Genomic DNA, 19,734 nt, shown 5'->3' with positions numbered 1-19,734 from the left:
TGTGTGTGTGTGTGTGTGTGTGTGTGTGTGTGTGTGTGTGTGTGTGTGTGTGTGTGTGTGTGTGTGTGTGTGTGTGTGTGTGTGTGTGTGTGTGTTTATATGTGGGTGTGAGTACACCACATAGACCAAAAGGTGAAAATAAGCTGCAGGCTGTATCCACTTTGATGATCCATCACTTTCCATTATAAGAGTAGATCTATTGTTGTCAGTCTTCATCTCTTACTTGTTTTAGAGTCACAGTTGTGCGTGTGACAGCTTTAGATGTTATCCTCTCCTCTGCACCAAACACAAGCTGTCTCACACATTCCTCTGGTCTTGACAAAAATGTTTTGGATGTAAACTATAATAAAGCCCACTCTGTCTTGACTTGCACATCCTCCGCCCACCCAAGCATACTGTCCTCCTGGCACACACTCATAGGTATATTGCAGTTTAGAGATCCTTCTATGGTGAAGTTTGTAAAGCATCTGGTTCTTATGGCTGCACTTAAAGGCTGTTGGAGTTTCCATAGTGTGTATGTACTGAATCGGCTTCAGTGTACATTAATAGATCTTTATTGATCTTTTTTCAACAAGCTGGTGAACGTAGTACAGCACTTAGCTGCTAATTACCTAAGGAGTTTATGGAAGCTAAAGATAGAGCTTAAGGAGTAAAACACAGATTTATATTTGTTGGGTGGCTAAAAACATTATTTCAAATTAAGTTTAAAGTTTCTTTATAACTGCTATGTACAAATATGCACCTGTTTGCTTACTTTGCTAACATATTCACTACAGCTAGCACTCCAACACATTGTACTTGGCAGGCTAAGGGCGAGACATCTTTAAGCCGTTGACCAATCACAACAGAGCCAGCTAACCAATCAGAGCTGACTGGGCTCTGGTTTCAGACAGAGGGTGAAAAGAGGTGCTGCAACACAGGCAGTATGAGCAAAATAAAGACCTTTTTGAACATTAAAGCATGTATACATGTCACAGCAGAGGCACAAAATACACATATAAACCTGTAACCATAACATGTCCTCATTAATCAACTTTTGCTTTAAAATCATAAGAACCTTATCCTATCCAGGATACATTTTTTAGAGTCACATGTTTTGCTGCAAATAAATAATATAAGCATGGGGGAGATTCAGGATGATTTCACGTTGGTGGAATCCCCTAACTGTAGCCTGTTTGTCTCTGTGAGAACGGACCTTGTTTTCCTCTGCACCTAAACACAGTCTGTGGTTATAGGAAAATCACTAGAAGCCTATTCATTCATGCTCTGATGTTGCCAGATAACAGGCATTGTGCAAATGAAGCTGCAGCTGCTGTTGTGTGAGTATTAAACGGACTTATGGAGGAGATGAAATGTCGGGGATGTTTACCCGGGTGTTGTTTGGTGACAATATCAGACAACGCAACACTGTGATGCGCCCCTTGACTAAATGTGAGCTTAAAGGAATGTTTGCGAGGAAGTGCACTGCAGTAGCTTTTGTCTGAACGTGTGTGTGTGTGTGTGTGTGTGTGTGTGTGTGTGTGTGTGTGTGTGTGTGTGTGTGTGTGTGTGTGTGTGTGTGTGTGTGTGTGTGTGTGTGTGTGTGTGTGTGTGTGTGTGCACCCATGCATTCCATCATGTGGGCGTGACAGCAGCAGCATGAGTGTGTTTGGTGTGTCTGTGTGTAGGCATATAGGTGTGTATGCCAGTGCTCATGGTGTTTATTGAGGACAGCCCAGCCTCTGTGACCGGCTCATTAAAAGATGCATGCTCGGCTGGTCCTCGGCCCTCTCTCCCTCTGTAGTTACTGATCTTGGCTCAGCACACGGTCCTGTTCACCCCCCCCGCGCCTCATCTACAGAATGTGACGTTCTAATACGCAGAATTACAGAATAAAAGCACACTCACTTCATTTGGATTATGTGTGATATACAACAGAGAGAGCAGAAGGGTTGCTGGTTTCGTCTTTAGCCAAATATCTTTCCTACATAGCCCAATACTTCCTTTATGTTTTCTCCGGATCTGTTGTATGATAATGTATTTTTGTTCATTTGGTCTGTCTTTCTGTCTTTCAGGCACCTGTTAACACTTATAGCCCAACGGGGGAAGACACTGATGCTTTGATAGACAGTGAGCCAGAGCAGCAGAATGGGGCCTGCGAGCGGAAACCTGACATTGACAGGTAGGAGAGAGGTTGCACAAAACACATACTGAGTCTAAACTGCGGACTGTGTATATTTCCATCTACCCTGATGGAGACAGACAGGACTGGACAGGTTTAAGTGTCATGTCTTGTGCTGAAGGTGTGGCTTCACATCGAGGTGATTTGATTCAAACTGTAACACGTCTGATAATAAAAGCGCTATAGCCATCGGACATGAGAGCTTTCAAGGATCAAGCTGCATTAGAAACCACCCTTTGTGAAACTGGACTGGGATACATTTCAGTCAGCTTTCTGTGCTTAAATATTCAGGACCATGTGCATTTGGCAACTTCAAACATCAATTATTTGACATAACCAATAGTAACTGCACACTAAAATATGATAACAAGGACTTTCAAGTGTTTCCAAGACTGAAGCTCCCTGTGCCCCCTTGTGGCTACTGGAGCTCAACACTGAAACAGTTTCCCTTTCATACTCATTCAAATCACACATGATTTAAAATGTTCTCTCTCTTCAGCCCAGAGCCCGTCCCTGACGAGGTTCCTGAAGAACTCTCTGAAGACCCTGATACCACTGACTTCTCCAGAGTGCCGGAGCAGGCTCCATTCCCTGAGGTTGGTGACTCTTTGTTTCTACAGTATTCCTCCTTTGTGAAAGGGCACAGCCGAAGTCTGCGTCATCCTCTACAAACATTAACATGTAGTTTGGGTGTAACTTTGCATACCTGACTGGAAAAAAAAACACTCTCTTGCATCTGCTTTGCTGTAGTGTGATAATCCATTTACAATCACAGTGTGTTGCCTTCAGTGTGTGCTAGATGATGTGTGTGTTTTTGTGTACAGAGCTCCACTCCTCTCCTCGACACCAGCGCTCAGAGATCGAAGGCAGATCTGGGTAAGCGCCGAAGTCGGTCGCGTCCGCCACGCTCGATGCGTGGAGGTTTCTCTTTCCCAAAGGAAAGTCAGGACTGGAGGGCCCAGGACACCACAGGTGATTACAGCCTCCATACTGTTGAATGATCTTCAGTTCATTGAAGGCTGGAGCTCTAAGTTACAGTTTTTTTATAACTAATCAAGCAATTTCTCAATAAAGCAGTCTGGAAATGTTCATGTACTGATGACTGGACGTTATATTGGTGATTTTAGATGAGAAGAAGGCATCGTCTAAGCAAAGGGATTCAGACTCTGAGGAGGAGCAGCCTAAACCGAAGATAGCTCGTTCTCCTCCCCCCTCTCAGAGAGTCCCCATGTTCACTGGTTTGAACCCTGCATCCCTTATTGTAAGCACTATCAGAGTTTGAGAATCATTTACTATGTTTTACAGTTTTTACGATAAATAACTTGATACGAATGGGTGGCGTTTAAATTGACTTTAATTCAAATGTCCCCTCAAGGCTCAGCTGAAAAGGAGAACAAGTGGAGGAGGAACCAGAGGAGGCGAGGAAAAGGAAGGAAACAAGGAAAGTCGAAATGAGGAAGCGGCTCCATCTCCCTCAAAACCCTCCCGCTCTCCTCGCCCGGCAGCTCGCACTCCTCGCCCGGCCGATCGCTCTCCTCTCCCGGCCGCTCGCACTCCTCGCCCGGCCGATCGCTCTCCTCGCCCGGCCGCTCATCTCCCCGGGGCGGCCCGAGTCCTGCCACCCATAGGTGGTGGGGGAGGAGGGTGAGAACAGATCATGACAGCACAGAAACTGAAAAAATCCTTTATATGATGAGAAATATGGTATGTGTCTTAATCATGACCTGTGGTTCTGTGTCATTCAGGTCTGTCCCCTCTCCCGCCTGGCTGAAAGAACTGAAGTCTAAGAAGCGCCTGAGTCAGCACGACAGCGAGGCTTAGCCAGACGCAGGTGAGCAATATGAGCAAGGGGAACATTGAAATACCAAAGACAGTTATTCTTGGCCACATAATAAAATATTAATTCAAAAAGGAAGTTTGTTTTCTGCTTTTCCCTTGTGATAGACCTAGCATGTTACCAGATTACCTGGGTTTCTTTCGTTACATTGTAAAGTCGAGTCACATTTTTCAGCATTTTTGAAACAACTACTTTATGTATCAATTTAACGCTTCTTTCTTTTTCTTTTTACATTTTACTAGCATTGTGAATTGGTCAAATAAACACATTTTAGCTTCTTCTCATAAAAAGACGAGCCAGATTTTCCTATTTAGCAACGTGATTTAGCTACTGGTTCTATTAACAAGCACATCAGAGCTTTCACAGCCTGCCCTATACATTGCTAGTGATCCGTAATGTAATGTTAAATACTTAACAGGATCAGTCATAGAGGAACATTGAGCACGAGCGTTTTGATCTTTTTGAGATATGGCTAATTGTGAAGGCGTTATTTAAGAGTTAATATGCTTGTGAGTCATGATGTGAGACAGCTGGATAGGTTTGCGATAATAGAAAACAAGTGCTTTGGACTTTCCGGCAATGCTGTCAGGAACACTTTCATTGAATGCAACTGTAGAAGAAGCTGACAGCAAAGACAAAAGCAGGAAGTGGGGCATATCTCTGCAGAGCTTTCTCCTATCACCATGTTAAAGTGTGCACTGGGTGAAGAGGTTCTCTTTGTTCCTGAATGCAATCTACTCTGCTTGATGCTTTTTCAATTTGCCTATTGAATCGCCGCTTGCATCCATTTTCTTTCTTACGTTAACAGCTGCAGATTTAAATGGAAAATGTTGATGTTACAGGGTTATGTGTTTGAGTGCTTCTTTGACCCTCCATGCTACACATTAATGCACTCTTGAGTACTTAGAGTCTATTCCAACAAATGACATGTGATAACATATATGCATAAAGTCAATGACCTTAGTCTGTGATAATGGAAAAAAAATTGAACAAACAGAAATTGCACTCTGTTCTATGATTTGCACTAGATTTTTATGTTGTCTTTTTTCAAAATGCTTCACTCTTTTATTAATCCTACCCGAGTTTGAAATGTAAATAATATGCTATATATAATAAACTTTCCATGCTGATAAATCAAATAATCATTAATATCTTACACTGCACTGTAACCTTTTTATTCTCTTGGCTTTTTAATGACTGTTTTTAAATGTATATGAATATCATTCTATATTGCATTTCTGTTGCATACCAATGCTTTTAATGTTATTTGTAAAGCACTGTAAATTACCTTGTATTGAAATATTCTATTTTAAAAAACTTGCCATGCCTTCCTGAACTTTTCTTCCTCTGGTTCCCTTTAGGAGACACTGGGACAAGGCCGTTCAGCAATAATCAATCCATCTCAGCTGCTGCTGCTGCTGCTGGCAGAAACTTTGGCATGATTGCTCCATTTTCCACTTTAAGTGCCTTATTTTGGACATTTACTGAGAAATGCAACAGGGGTATTCAGGCTTTTACTGAACGTAGTGGCCATCAAGAACTTGTCTGGCCTGTACATGAAATATGGTGCCAAGTCTGTGATGTGTTCATTCCAAGTACATGATTTATTTTCTGCTGTACAGAGGCTCAATGGAGGCAAAATACCCCCATTGTAATTCAGAGCAAAGCCATGGACTGTCCTATTGTTTGAATGTATAAGTCTAATATTGACAGGACCGATGACACTAGGCTTCAGCAGGGTATCGCCTGTCACACATACACACCTATGTACAGAACATACTGAATATACATATAGATTTCATCCTGTGTGTATTTAGTTAAATTGTACAAAATGCTTTTTACATTATCTTTCTAATCACAAGTAAACCTTTAAGCACTTTAAGAACATTTTTAACAAATGATGGTACATCTAAGCAATACAATAATCAAGTACCTTACTGTAGTATCATGGTCATTGGATTGTTTTAATTGTTTCACCATGTATGTCTATTCTCTTTCCAGTTCCAAAATGTAAAATGTACAATGACTAGGATTTTATAAACATTTGTATTGATTCATATGAAAAATAATCTATCAACTATTGTGTTTATAAGTTCAAATTGACAAATTCTTCTTATTGTGCCTTTAAAGATGCACTTCCTGGATTTTGTCCAATCGACCAGTGAGCTGGTGAAGTATATTTCTATGCTGTAACAGAATCAGGAATTGTTTTTGTAAAATATGAAACCCAGAAAAATGCAATCATCTACTCGAGATGCTTTTATGTGCCTTTTTCAATGTTAAAGAGTGGCTGTCATCAATGCAGTAATCATGTATGATCAATGTCATGTATAATAAGAGGAAATTGAGGGAATTTTATTAAAACCTTTTTCTATGAAATGCAATAGAGTGTGTGGTTTTTTATGGGAAAGATAGGTGGAAATGGAGCATTCAAACATACACACCATCCGGTCAGTTTTAAGATACACCTTGGACAAAGTCTCATGTATTGTGTCCACTAATGCATTGTTATCTAAATAGATATGTGTTCTTGTTGTGCCAATCATTAACTTAGACTGTTTTGCTGCGAGTTGCAGAGTGTTGGAGATATAAGCCCTAAAAATGTCTCCCTTCTCTCGAATATAATGGAACTAGATGGCACTCGTCCTGTGCTGCTCAAAACAGCCAGGAAATCAATTTGAAACACTTATCAGCAGTGTCTCTTTCCAGGAATCATTTCAAGACTTAGTGTGCAGTTTTCGGATAGGAACGTTTTTCTTAACACATTGCCGTTTAGAAGAAAGAGTGCATCTACACAAAGTTGAGGGGCACTCCTGTGGTAATGTTACATCTAAGTCGAGGAGGGCGCAATTAATCCTATCTTACATGTTTACATCCCATGCTGTCATTAGCATTCTTACATAAAACAAAGTGCTTTAAGCAGCTGGTATCTCCAACTCATCCCCCCACAAATCTGACTAGATAAATAGCACTCCAGCTAAGAGGAAAAATATGTATTATTGATTTTGGGGTGATCCTATATAAAGATAAAGATGAAGAAACAGGCAGAAGACATCATTGCAAGATAGCTGTATGGGGCCAATACTGCTGAGTGAGACTGATCTCTGTTCATTCTCATGGCCAGTGCGTGTGCCTGCTGTAGGATCATGGGCAGGATGGCAGCGTTTGCCAGTGTGCCAGGGGCAGAGGGGCAAGCCTATTGAGAAGCAGTGTGATGGACACAATGGGTGCGACAGACTTGCTGCATCAACAGGCTTTTTGCTGCTGTGGCCAGAAACAAACCATAAATACCCCCACTGGCCTCCACAGAACGCTCGCCAGGCCTCCACACCCACAAACACCCTCACACTGAGACAGACAGGAAAGAAAGAAAACAAAGGGGAAAGACGTGGTGCAGTGAAGCACAAGCAATCCAGGTAAAGCAAATTAAGATATTCCCTCTCTTTTAGGCTTTTCTTGTTATCCTGTCTCCCTGTCCCTTCTTCTATCTGCTTGCTTCGTAAGAAGCATTTTGTGCGTGCACTGTTGATGTGATTAGATTTCTTACAGATAGAATGGACACAATAGGATTACGTTAAATAAACAAGTAAAAAGTCTGCAAAGGTAGATTTGTGAACTATCAATGCAAGCAGCTCATAAAAAAAAACGCTTGAAGCCTTTCCTGAGATGCATCAAAGTTTGATAATTGTTGTTGGTGCAATCAACTGTATATACCCCAAAACATTACAGCTAAAACAAATTAAGAGTAAAAACTAATCCGATGTTAGCGCTCATAGGATTAAACAATGTTGTTGCTGTTTTTTAGAGGCAAAATGACTGACAAGCAGGGAACCCCAGACCAGCTGCCAGCAGAAAAGGGCCAAGGAGGGGCCGGAGCCACGTATCAGGTAACTCAGTAATCACATGTCCACAAATTATTATATGTGTCAATTTCCGATCGGTCAGAAATACCTTGACTTGGACTTTGTTGGAGATCACATTCACCCGACTCTCCACCTCTTTTGCAGTTGGCAGTTTTTGAGTTTGAGAACTTTCGGGGAAAGAAGGTGGAGTTGTCTGGTGAATGTAAAGATGTGATGGAGAAGATGGAGAAGGTCGGCTCAATCATCGTGGAGTCTGGACCGTGAGTAATATATATATATGAAGTTTCACTTCATTGACTTTCATACAATATTCATTGCATCTGAATCCAGTTTTCTAGCTGTTTTTCTTGCTTGGCATTATTTTTTAGCATTTTGATGTAATGCATTTTCTTTTTACCTTCAGATGGGTGGGATATGAGCGTCCAGGTTTTGCAGGAGCGCAGTTTGTACTGGAGAAAGGAGAATATCCCCGTTGGAGCACCTGGACCAACTGTCTGGACAGCTACAGCCTGAGCTCATTCAAGCTTCTGAAAGTGGTCAGTATAATAAGTGTAATATTCACAGATCCTCTCAAACATGATAAACCTATTGTTTTTTTTCTCTGCAGGACAGTGCAGATCATAAGCTGCACCTGTTTGAGAATGCAGTGTTTGAAGGTAGAATGATGGAGATTGTTGATGATGACGTCCCCAGTATTTGGGCATATGGTTTCCAGGACCGTGTGGCCAGTGCAAAGGCAATCAATGGAACGTAAGCTGTAACCTTTCCAGTGGTAAATGTCATATTATATATTTGTTCTATTTTTAAGGAAAAGTAAAACACTTCTCTTTATCTTCCCATGAAGGTGGGTGGGATACATGTACCCAGGCTACAGAGGGCCCCAGTATGTGTTTGAGCATGGAGATTTCAAGCACTGGAACGATTGGGGAGCCAATGCACCTCAGATCCAGTCCGTCCGACGTGTACGGGACATGCAGTGGCACAAGAGAGGGTGCTATATTGCCACCACCCCTACACTTCCCAGTCCTGCCCCCGCTCCCGCCCCCGTCCCAGCCCCCAATCCAAACCCAACCCCTAAACCTAACCCCAATCCAAACCCCACCCCCAAACCGAACCCCACTCCCAATCCTAACCCTGCTCCCAACCCTAAATCCCAAACTCAACCCCAACCTTAACACCATCACCTCCTGCACCACCGGGCCGGGCTAAAGGCAGCTGGCCAGTCCCCAGTCTCTCTATACTACGCCCCCTGTTAGTCTAGACTCTAGAGAATATATATATCACCATGCAATTTTGGAAAACTGTAACTAACAATAATGAAACATGTTAATTTGTTGGAAATAAAGGTTTGGCCCTGATTTTGGCTTTCTGATCATTTTTGCAAGTTATTTATTAAGCATAAATAATTCTAGAGAGGTGTTCTTTTATTCACAGTATTGTTAAAATTGCATGACTACGAAGCATTAGGAGCAGCACTGGGAAAACATATTTACATGTTTGGGGTGGTTAAATGGGCCCTTGTTTAGGTACATTTTGGGACAGTAGAAATCAAATATTGATAGGCCTATACATCTTTTAAGTTCCCATTAGTCTGTTAAATGTAATTTGGCACTATACAATTAGGAAAAAGTAAAATATTGACGTGACCTAAAAGCGATGGGCATATAATGTAATCAGTTCAAAATGACAACTTTGTCAACAGGTTTAGACATTGCTAAATGACAGGATTATGTTACCCCTTTAAAATTAGTGACATGTATCCCAACAAATAGTCCTGCTAGATATAAAGTAAAGCACCTGTCATTTGACCTATGTAACCTATTATAACATATTATGAGTCATAAATAATATGTCGTAATTATAGGTTACATTTGACCAATGTACTCTCTAATATTCATGAGTCTCTTTTGTTGTAAATGAATCAATGACAGGGCTGAAAAATCAGTCATTGGTTAAACAACAGCTTGTCCCGCCCTCAAAACACCAGTGATCCAATCAAACGTCACCTTCATTCAGCAGGCTCGCGAGGTGGGCGGCAAACGCGCAAAATTTGAAAGTCGACCGGAAACAACGTTAGAAGAGAGGAAAACAGTGTGCTCCTTAGCATGTCAATGCTTCAGTGTATATTTAGGACTAAATTATAATAACCTGCATGGCAGTCTGGTGAGTAAAGTCCTCCCGTAAACTTTGGTCTCTTGAAAAGTAACTGAAGGACACTTCTACGTATCGCGTCAACGTTCTTGTTTGATAGCAAAGTTAGCAAAGGTTAGCTAACGTTAACTTAGCATGCTAAAGGGTCGCTTTGTTGACATTTGTTGACAGTTATTTCCTTAGCTTTTCTAAAACCTTCGTCCTCCGTCATAGATACATTTTATTAATCAACGCGTTTCATTTGAGTACTTACTTCCTTTTACTATCTGTGTGTCATTCGCACAGGTTGTCTGTTGTTAAGAAACAATGTTGAAGTTCAAATACGCGAGTCAAGGAAGCCTGCAAACGATGATGTCCTCTGCGGACCCCATCACCAGCCGCAGCTCCAGGCTCAACCAATTATTTCAGGTAAAGTTGTGTATATCGTTGATGTCCTGATGCCATAACTGTAGACGAGCAGCCACCTTCTCCGCCAGCAGCTGCACAGACAGTGGAGCTCCGTCTCAAACAGTCTCATTCAGCTCCAGACAGATTCAGGAAGTCATTCCTGCCAACAGCAATAACTCTGTACAACAAATCACCTCTGGCTAGCAGAGAACTCACTGCTCCATAGTTACTCTTTGATAACTTTCCTTAAAAAACATTATTCTTCCATCTGTATATAGTGTCTTCACACCATACCTTTTACATTTATACTTAATTTAATATGCTGTTTCATGCACACTTAATGTAAATAATATCCTACATGTTTATTTTGTTAGCTGTAATTGCTCCTGCATTGTGTATATTTTACAGAATATATTTTTCACTGTCAATATGTCTATATTTAACTTTTTAGTTCTGTTTTAATTATATATTTTTTACATTTTATTATTTTATGTTTGTTTCCCACATTGGGGTCAATAAAGTAAATGTAATCTATGTTGCACGTCTTAAAACCAGCCGCAGTAACTGTCAGCAGCTGATCCTATGTCTGTGTACCTTCTGCAGGGCCGAGTCAGCCTGTGTGGGCCACAGGGAGGAAGCACTTTAGGTCGGGAGGAGTTTCTGGAGGCTCTGCTGCTTCTCTACCAGGAGTGCATGTCCCCAGAGCTTATGAAGATACATCATGTGGCAAACTTTGTCAACAAGTGTAAGCATACCCTTTACACACGTGCATGATATTATTTTTGTTTTGTTTTTTGTTTTGTTGTCTATCTGTGTTATCCATCTCATTAGTGGAAAGTCTGAAAGGTGTCAGTTGATTTGATTTGGTCAGCTTTTGAACATTCCTATTTATGTTTTTGGAGCTTTTGTTTTTGAAGACTATATTATTGATTTGGGCTCAACAGTCTGGAAAAAATATTTATTATTTAGTACTAATAATGGTGATTTTTGGTACATTATTATCACAAATATTGCAACTTCTCCAATTTCATTATTACACTTCTGATAATTGTTCAGCCCTTATTTTTTTATTTTGTTTCTGTTTTCTAGTTTGAATATTAACAAACCCTTTGTTATTTTCAATACCAGAATGACATCATTTATGTCATACCAATAGAAGTTCAATGTGTATGTCACTGTGTATCACAATAGAACACATTTTTGTAAATATAGTAAGTTTACATTTCAAGATCTTAAAAATGTGTGTGACTTAATTTCCCAGAAACAAAGAATTAAAGGCTGTCGGTGTGTTTGTGAATCAGTTTCTGAAGTGGTCTCCGAGCTGCGGGACATGCAGCCTGGTCCTGCTGACTTTGAAGTGTGTGCAGTGGTGGGCCGTGGTCACTTCGCTGAAGTCCAAGTGGTCCGAGAGAAGGCAACTGGGAATGTTTGTGCACTGAAGGTCATGGAGAAGGCCCTTTTACGCACTCAAGAAAATGTAAGTGACTGCTTTAATAGATTACTACAGTAGAGTCAACCAGTCGGAAGTATATCGAATGTCAACGTTAGCATTTTTTTTATTTGGTGTTACAACATTAGTGGCCTTTTTATACCAATTACAGTTTTATATGTCACAGTAGAAATGTAGCACATTGATCTGAGTATTAAACATAAGATAAGAGATGGATGACTGGGACACACCGCCATTTTAAATGTTGTTACTAACAGCTGTGCTTTTCCTGTTGTTACTAGTCAAAACTCAGAAGCCTGATATGCCTGAGCATTGTTTTTCAACCATTATCAACAACAGCTCAGTTTCTGCACACGTTTTTAAAGGTCAATGATTTTAGACTTATTTCATTTAACCATGACATTGGTTTTGAAATGAACTAAATCATTGAGGATTTAACCACTTACACATTACCAAAATGCAGTTGGTTATCACCAGATAAACATGAATAATGTAAATTGAAAAGAAAAGCACACTCAAAGCCGTATCTGTAAGACTCAAAACAGTTTATGGAAATCTTGGGTTTTTTAATGTTTGCAATATCCTCCACGCAATCATTGTGTTTTTGTTGTTGTTCCAAAAACATTGCATGGAGGGGGTTGTAGGGTTGAATAAAACTTGTGGGCACTTTATCCCACAGCTGTGCTCTCTGGCATGTGACTAATAGAATAGATTTGAGTCAGAATAGTACATGAGCTCCGACAGGAAGGGCCTAACATGATCAATACAATGAACAACTTGTATGAACATGAACTGCTTTGTTCACGCCACCTGGGCCTACTTTGCATAATCTTTGACACAATTCCATCCCACTTTGGCTATGAGCAACATGAAATGAAGATAGTCGACAAAGAGTGCATTGAAATGTACTTTAATGTTCCCCATGGTTTCATAGAATAACAACATTGAAACCCCATTGGAGCTTTAATGATAGTAGCTTCTCAGTGTTTTAGACAGATGAGTTCATGTTGGTGACAAACACTGTGTATCACTGCTGTTGTGTTTATCTAATGTTTATATTCTGATGTCATGCCTTTTGAATTCTTCTAAGGTGGTTTTTCATGAGGAGGAGCGGAGGGTCTTGGCTCTGAACAGCAGTCCCTGGATCCCGCAGCTTCTGTACGCCTTCCAGGATACAGAACGGGTCTACCTGGTGAGACTGCTCATTTCTTTCTTCTCTGATGATGAGGATGAAATGAACTGGTTCCTTTACATACACTTCTACTTATCAGAACAAGGCTTTGGGAGTCTTTTGCAAACGGCCATAGACCAAAGGGGAGTCATTGTGTCATAAACATGCCAAGCCAATGGCAGACATTATGCAGTGCTTTGTGGGTGGATTATACATTTTAATACCCAGGGTCCTACTTGTAATATGGGTCCGATGGTACTTCAGTTAGTAACTGTAGTATACTAACTGAACAAATGTGATGCCACTGCCAGCTTTAAAATTGTTTACAAGAGAGGGTGTTTTAACTTCAGAGCGTTGTGTTTTCTTTCTGAACTGTGGGATTACAATGGTAAAGAAGTTACTCAAATTACACAAATGATTAGGGCACCAACTAGGGCTGCTCAATTCATCGTGTTTTAATCGCAATTACGATTTTGGCTTGCAACGATAATGAAAACAACATCATTGAAATAAAATTATTATTATTATTATTTTTTATTTTTTTATTTGTATTGGTTTTTCAGTTGAATTATACTTACAGTTCAGGGTAATCAACTGTTAAAAACATACTGTTCACATTTTTTTTTTTCAATAAATGGATGCTTTCAAAGTAAATGGATAATCCTTTTTAATAATCGTGATTTCAATTATTGACCTAAATAATCGAGATTATGATTTTTGACATAATCGAGCCGCCCTAGCCCAATCACGTTATATTAAAAGTGTTTATCGTGCACCATTCATATGCATGGTCTTGTTTTCTATGTGTGTCTCTACACAAAGAGTAACATATTTGAAAGTCAACTTCTAAATGACTTTTCAACATATTAACTCTAAATCTTATCACTTTCAGAAATATTATTATTTTGCATTAAAACCACAGTTAGACGAAAAGAGAAAATGTCAGGAAGTGTTACTTTGCTTAAAGGGGACCTATCATGCAAAATGCACTTTGTGCGTCTTTTATACATGAATATGTGTCCCTGGTGTGTCAGGGAACTCACCAAGTGTCAGAAAACACAACCCTCTCTATTTTCCTCCATACCCAAATCTCTAAAAACGGAGCTGATTATTATTTTAATTTTTCTGACGTCAGAAAAGGGGTGCTCCGCCTATATGGGCAACTCTCCACCTATCAGAGGAATGAGAGACTGCTCGAAAGCGCTGGAGACGCTGTAGTACATATGCCATGCCTGTAAGTGGCGCTGTAGTCTGCCACAAAAGCAGAATCAGCCCTTGAAAAAACAGGGCTGGAAAAGAGCAAATAGAGCGAAATGAGACATGGCTAAAATGCATGATCTGTTTGGTATTTTGAAAAAAAAACTTCACAGACGTGTTTTATATAGGTATGGCCCTACAATATATGTTTCAAATATAGCATGATAGGTCCACTTTAAAGGTCAGGGTAATCAACTGTTAAAAACATACTGTTCACATTTTTTTTTTTTTTTCAATAAATGGATGTTTTCAAAGTAAATGGATAATCGTTTTGATTCGAATAATCGTGATATCAATTATTGACCCAAATAATCGAGATTAACAGCCCTAGTACCAACCACGTTCTATTCAAAGTGTTTATCGTACACCATTCATATGCATGGTCTTGTTTTCTATGCGTGTCTCTACACAAATAGTAATTTCAAAGTCAACTTCTAAATGCGTTTTGAACATATTGACTCGAAATCTTATCACTTTCAGAAATATAATTATTTTGTATTAAAACCACAGTTAGGCGAAAAGAGAAATTGTCAGGAAGTGTTACTTTGCTTAATTCACAAAGTAGAAACAGGGAAAAGGTGTGATCTCATTAAAAGGTAAAATCCACCATTCAACAACCTAATAATTACCCACTCAAATATTACCTCCAATATTTAAACTTGAACTGTAATGTCTTTAATTCTTGTATGTGTTTGATGCAAAGAGCAGAACATATCAAAATGTTATATAAGGCAATGAACATGAAACCTTTATTAGAATGTGTCATATTACCATTTTCCTCCACAGCTGTGCTTTCTAGAACGTGACTAATACAACCGTTGAGATCAGTCAGAATAGTGCATGAGCTGCTACAGGAAGAGACTTGAAGTGAGCACTGAAGGAACATCTTGTATCTCAAATAAATGCTTTGAAGCAAGCACAGGGAAAAGTCATGTTGCAGCAACTTCAAAGTTTTGTTGTGTTATTTTGTTAGCCTGCAGGCGAGCCACCAGTAAAGCCAAGAGTCACCAGGGCTTTCTTCAGATTAACGACATTATTCAATGCCGGCAATTCCACTGGACAGGACCTCTAAGGACCCGCAGTCTTTAGTGTTGTTGTTCGAAATCGTAACTTAATAACAACAATCATAATGTCCCTTCCCAGCTGCGGATAAAAGAGAGAAAAACACATAAATCAAGCGGAGCTAACAGTTGTGCCAAAGCCTTTGTGTTCCAATTAAACACCGGTGGATTCATTTGCTTAAATATAAAGAAATAGGATCTTCTCCTTTGACTCTGGTTAAGGAAACGGGGGATTCTTGCCATAATGTTATATCCCCCTATCAGTCTGATGTTCAGCGGTGAAGCTCAGAGAGCCTGTCCAGTGTAAGCATCGTGACGGCTGTTAACCTCACAGAGGATCCATAGTTTCTCTAATGACCTGTAACACTGGCTTATGGTGCAGGAAAACAACCCTTTCCTGGCTCGCTAAGCCTCCCACTGTATACTGCCCTTTTGTTTTTCATTCACTCGCCCTCTCCTTATACCTTTCCGTCATGCCCCCTGCATGTCTCCTTTCTCTCTCCTTTCCTCCCCCTTCTGTCTTACCCTGCTCCCTAACTGAGCATGGAGGGAAATACAAAGCATCCATCTTTATCCGTGTGTCAGAGAGGCACCCAGTCTCCCTGTTGCTAGGTAACACTGGAGAATGCTCCCCTTCATTCAGACTTGCCGACCATTCATGCACCAGGAGCTCTCGCCTGTTGTGGCTGTATGGCTGCCACCTCCATATAGCTTATATCAGCCAGACCGGTGGCTCTTCATCTCAGGGTGCACACGGCACAACAGAGGACTTGAGTCAAACACAACCACGGTGGATTTGTGTTTCCAAACTTTAATTAAAGATGCTTAATGAGTTTTAGGTTTTGGCATGTTGCTTTTGAGTGTTAACAAACTGTGATTAGAGATGCACAAGGAGGTTGCAAATATCTCAGATATATCTGCACTCTTTAGTACCCTGTTACATAACTGAATCTATAATGCAGAGAACGGGCGTATAAGCTTAAGCTGATAGGGCTTTGATGTGAGCTCAAACGCATGTAGACCTAGACTTGTTGCTTTGTTTTCTTTCTAAATATAGACCTATTTAAAGGCATTCATAAATGTTTCAACAGCGTGTAATAGCTGTTCATTCTTCATCTCATCTAACTAAAACATTCATTCAAATTGCCAGCCATTGTTTTATACTGCCAGCTTCTGACTGCACACACATGTGTCTTCAGGCGATGGAGTATTTGCCAGGCGGTGACCTGATGTCCCTGCTTAACCGATACGAAGATCAGTTTGATGAGTCCATGGCTCAGTTCTATTTGGCTGAGCTGGTAGAAGCCATTCACGCCGTCCACCAGCTGGGCTACGTCCACAGGTAAAACCCCAGCAACCTCTCAATGATCACGTGTTAGGCCTTTGTCCAACACCATCATTATAGAAATACTCTTATGTCCTTGCTAAATGTCATTCTTTGTTTGCCTTTTGTTTTACTGGAACACATTATTCAGGCAAACATTAACAGGACATGAACAATGTAGCGATGTAATTTAACCTGAAGCACTCGGTATGACGTTAAGTAATACAAAAACATTGCTGAAGTTTACAAATGTATTCCATTATCGTCAGAGCGGCAAACATATTACCGTACTCGGGCAACAAACAGCTCTGTATCAAACCCCTTCTTAACTATCCACTTGGCAGAGACGTCAAACCGGAGAATGTTCTCATCGATCGGACCGGTCACATTAAGCTGGCAGACTTTGGATCAGCTGCCAGGCTCAATGCTAACAAAACCGTAAGTAGATTACAGAGTTTGCTCGATGTACCGACTTTTTTTTGGGGACAGTATATTTATTTGTTTGTTACGCAATTACACAAATCAAAAATAAATGCCTTATGAAATCCAAAGAGAGATTGATTCATACACTTAACACCAGAGGGTACAATAATAATATCATAGGACTCTACACATTTAGTAGAAGTTCCCCAATTTGAGAGAAGGGGTCTTTTTGTTATGTAATGTACATCTTCTCGTCTTGTAGTTGCACTAAATCAAACGGCACTCTGCCAGCCTTTAGCAGTTGGTACTCCGTCATAAATCAAATGCAATCAAATGTTCTTCCTTGGAGTATAAGTAAGAATACACTACCATCTCTTATTGTTTATGACTTCAGTGTGCTTAGCGGTGACATCATTGTGTGTTATTGATCTGTTTACAGGTTGAAACTCCCACAGTGAATGTTGGGAACCAGGACTTCATCTCCCCGGAGGTCCTGGCATCCATGAATGGCGGCTCTAACAGCACCTATGGAGTCGAGTGTGACTGGTGGTCCCTCGGGGTCATAGCGTATGAGATGATCTACACCAGGTCGCCTTTCTCTGGGGGCTCTTCTGCCAAGACAATCCAAAACATCGTCAACTTTCAGGTACTCTCATCTCAACCGGTGCTGACATCGTCACTATCTGACCTGAAACCGCTTGCTGTCTATTAACCGTTCCCATCGTACTGCAGTCTGATTGGACTGAAGTCATATCTGCATCGTGTCCTGAATCTTTGTCCTTATGGTTTGCCCCCAGCGTTCCCTTAAGTTTCCAGAGGAGCCTCGGGCCAGTAAGCACTTTGTAGACCTGCTGCAGAGCTTGCTCTGTGGATCCAAACAGAGACTGGGTTTCCAGGGACTCCGCTGTCACTCTTTCTTCTCCAGTGTCGACTGGAACCACTTACGGCAAGGTGAGGAGATTCCTCTCCCTTGAGAGTGTTCTTCTTTCTTTCCTGTGAAAACGCTTGGTGTTGCTGTATCCACGTTACTGGAGAGATGATTTACGACTAGATGTCAGATATTAATGTTGTTTATAATACACATAAGTGTGCTGTATGCGTGGGCTTGCAACAAACAGCGACTGCGTGGCCAGTGGGGTTATCTGTAGTAAATTAATGAGATTCTGTGTGCTGTTGGCAGTAGGCCAGCTCTTTCCTGAGGAGATTAGGGAGGGAGGCAGAGACAAGAAGCCAGGCAGACAGTCAAGATCTGCAACTCATCTTCTTCTCAACACACGCAGCACACGTCTTTAGTGCTAAGACTGCAGACTGTGGCGTAAATATATGTGCGTTTGTTGAACGTCATTGTTGCCATCACATGTGCAGCGAATGACAAAGAGTTTCTCATTTTCACCTCACCAGCCGTGGGAAAACACACCCATACCATTCACCCTTTGAGTGAGGCACGGTCACACGTGTAGCTGCTTGGGAGATGATGTTTATTTTTGATGTGCAGACACCTCATGTCTTTTTTTGTAGCCATTATCAAACATTGCTATATCGGTCCTTCCCTACGAGCTGTTTATATTCATATCAACACTGAATGTTAAAAATGTTGAAAATCTTCAGGACGCAGTGTTTTTGAATGCAGGAGCTTTTTCTGCCTGTGTGTCGATCAGGAGATTTATTCATTTGAGAAAAAAAAATGAAATTGTCTTCATGTATTGTCTTTAAGTAATAAATATAAAAAGCCAAAGAGTATTGCATATAAAAAAGATTTTATTCATAAAAATACTTAGTTTTTCTACAATTGGGAGAGAGAGCTTTATGCTTCAGCTCGGGTCCAGCTGATTAGCTTGCTCTGCTGCAGTGAGGGAGAGTGAGTGAGCATGTGTGAATGAGAGAGAGAGGAGAAGGAGGGAGGGAGGCTCAGAGAGGCAGCATGTGCAGCAACGCGCGACTTACCGCACTCTAGGCTCCACAGCTCTGCTCCGTTCCTCCTCCCTTCCTTTCTCTTCCCTTTCTCCTTGTTGTGTTTTATTTATTTTGTACATTTTTTTTTACCGCTCTGTTTGTCGCTGCTTCCTTTTTTCCTTGCCCTCTCTCACTCAATCCCTTTCTCCTGCAGTTCTCCCGCCTTTCGTTCCTGCGTTGCACGCTGAAGATGACACCTCTAATTTTGAGGAGCCGGAGCAGGCAGCCCCCCGGCCAGCCTCAGCAGCCCAGCAAGGAGCTCTGCCAGCGGGCTTCCAGGGCCAGGATCTGCCCTTTCTAGGCTGGTTCTTCAGCAGAGCGTTGACAACATTGGCCAAAACTGAGTAAGTGCTACATGTTTACTGGCATTGTTTGGCTTATTTTCCAAAGACGACCCCCCTTTTTTCCTGTAGTCACGCAGAGACCCCCTGCATACACCTCTCTAACACACCTTTGTTGGTTAAAGACCCCACGCTACATTTGGCTGCTGCTCTGCCAATAGACCCCTCATTACCACGGCTCCAAATTCCAGGTAGCCTTGTGTCAGGTCATCTAGTGTGGTGCCCTGTGCAGTCGGTGTTGTGTCCCCATCATTAGTATTGTGCCCGTTGGGGCCAAAATGGGTTTGGCCATATGCTGTGTCAGACCAGGAACAAGGGAGGTGGGGAACCCCCTTTTTCTCCGCTGCGCTCCGTA

The 19,734-nt window shown here is 41.1% G+C and overlaps 3 protein-coding genes across 11 annotated transcripts in view; all 3 read left to right on the top strand.

The window, feature by feature from the left end:
• Positions 1–6,382, top strand: part of tnks1bp1 (tankyrase 1 binding protein 1) — an 18,844-nt gene extending 12,462 nt beyond the window's left edge. Inside the window, exons 3-9 of the mRNA XM_079683194.1 lie at positions 2,055–2,161; positions 2,661–2,757; positions 2,986–3,133; positions 3,289–3,422; positions 3,537–3,805; positions 3,907–3,992; positions 5,360–6,382. Of these exons, the coding sequence (XP_079539320.1) occupies positions 2,055–2,161; positions 2,661–2,757; positions 2,986–3,133; positions 3,289–3,422; positions 3,537–3,805; positions 3,907–3,982 (831 nt within the window). The 3' untranslated portion in view covers positions 3,983–3,992; positions 5,360–6,382. The remainder of the gene's footprint in view (positions 1–2,054; positions 2,162–2,660; positions 2,758–2,985; positions 3,134–3,288; positions 3,423–3,536; positions 3,806–3,906; positions 3,993–5,359) is intronic.
• A 964-nt stretch (positions 6,383–7,346) lies between these two features.
• On the top strand, positions 7,347–9,110 carry LOC307042117 (beta-crystallin B3-like). Its single transcript, XM_079685846.1, has 6 exons — positions 7,347–7,414; positions 7,804–7,885; positions 8,006–8,121; positions 8,265–8,397; positions 8,469–8,611; positions 8,706–9,110. The coding sequence occupies exons 2-6, from the start codon at positions 7,811–7,813 to the stop codon at positions 9,034–9,036; spliced, it is 798 nt and encodes a 265-aa protein (XP_079541972.1). The 5' UTR covers positions 7,347–7,414; positions 7,804–7,810; the 3' UTR covers positions 9,037–9,110.
• Positions 9,111–9,894: 784 nt separating this feature from the next.
• cita (citron rho-interacting serine/threonine kinase a) overlaps positions 9,895–19,734 on the top strand; it is a 49,170-nt gene continuing 39,330 nt past the window's right edge. For all 9 annotated transcript variants that reach the window (XM_079683085.1, XM_079683082.1, XM_079683084.1 and 6 more), the window contains exons 1-10: positions 9,895–10,024; positions 10,298–10,420; positions 11,003–11,144; positions 11,701–11,876; positions 12,940–13,041; positions 16,538–16,680; positions 17,007–17,100; positions 17,525–17,731; positions 17,883–18,036; positions 19,193–19,382. In XM_079683085.1, coding sequence (XP_079539211.1) covers positions 10,319–10,420; positions 11,003–11,144; positions 11,701–11,876; positions 12,940–13,041; positions 16,538–16,680; positions 17,007–17,100; positions 17,525–17,731; positions 17,883–18,036; positions 19,193–19,382 — 1,310 coding nt within the window. In that variant the 5' untranslated portion in view covers positions 9,895–10,024; positions 10,298–10,318. The remainder of the gene's footprint in view (positions 10,025–10,297; positions 10,421–11,002; positions 11,145–11,700; positions 11,877–12,939; positions 13,042–16,537; positions 16,681–17,006; positions 17,101–17,524; positions 17,732–17,882; positions 18,037–19,192; positions 19,383–19,734) is intronic.

The sequence above is a fragment of the Notothenia rossii genome (assembly GCF_949606895.1).
Source record: "Notothenia rossii genome assembly, chromosome: 5".
In the NCBI taxonomy this organism is placed as follows: Eukaryota; Metazoa; Chordata; class Actinopteri; order Perciformes; family Nototheniidae; genus Notothenia; species Notothenia rossii.
This window is presented reverse-complemented; position numbering and strand designations above follow the sequence as displayed.

Bases quoted from the DNA above. Each gene is read 5' to 3' on its own strand.
- LOC307042117 (XM_079685846.1), top strand. From the start codon at position 7,811: ATGACTGACAAGCAGGGAACCCCAGACCAGCTGCCAGCAGAAAAGGGC. The intron at 8,122-8,264 runs GTGAGTAATATA...TTTTACCTTCAG, and splicing joins ATCATCGTGGAGTCTGGACC to ATGGGTGGGATATGAGCGTC. The intron at 8,612-8,705 runs GTAAGCTGTAAC...CTTCCCATGAAG, and splicing joins GCAAAGGCAATCAATGGAAC to GTGGGTGGGATACATGTACC.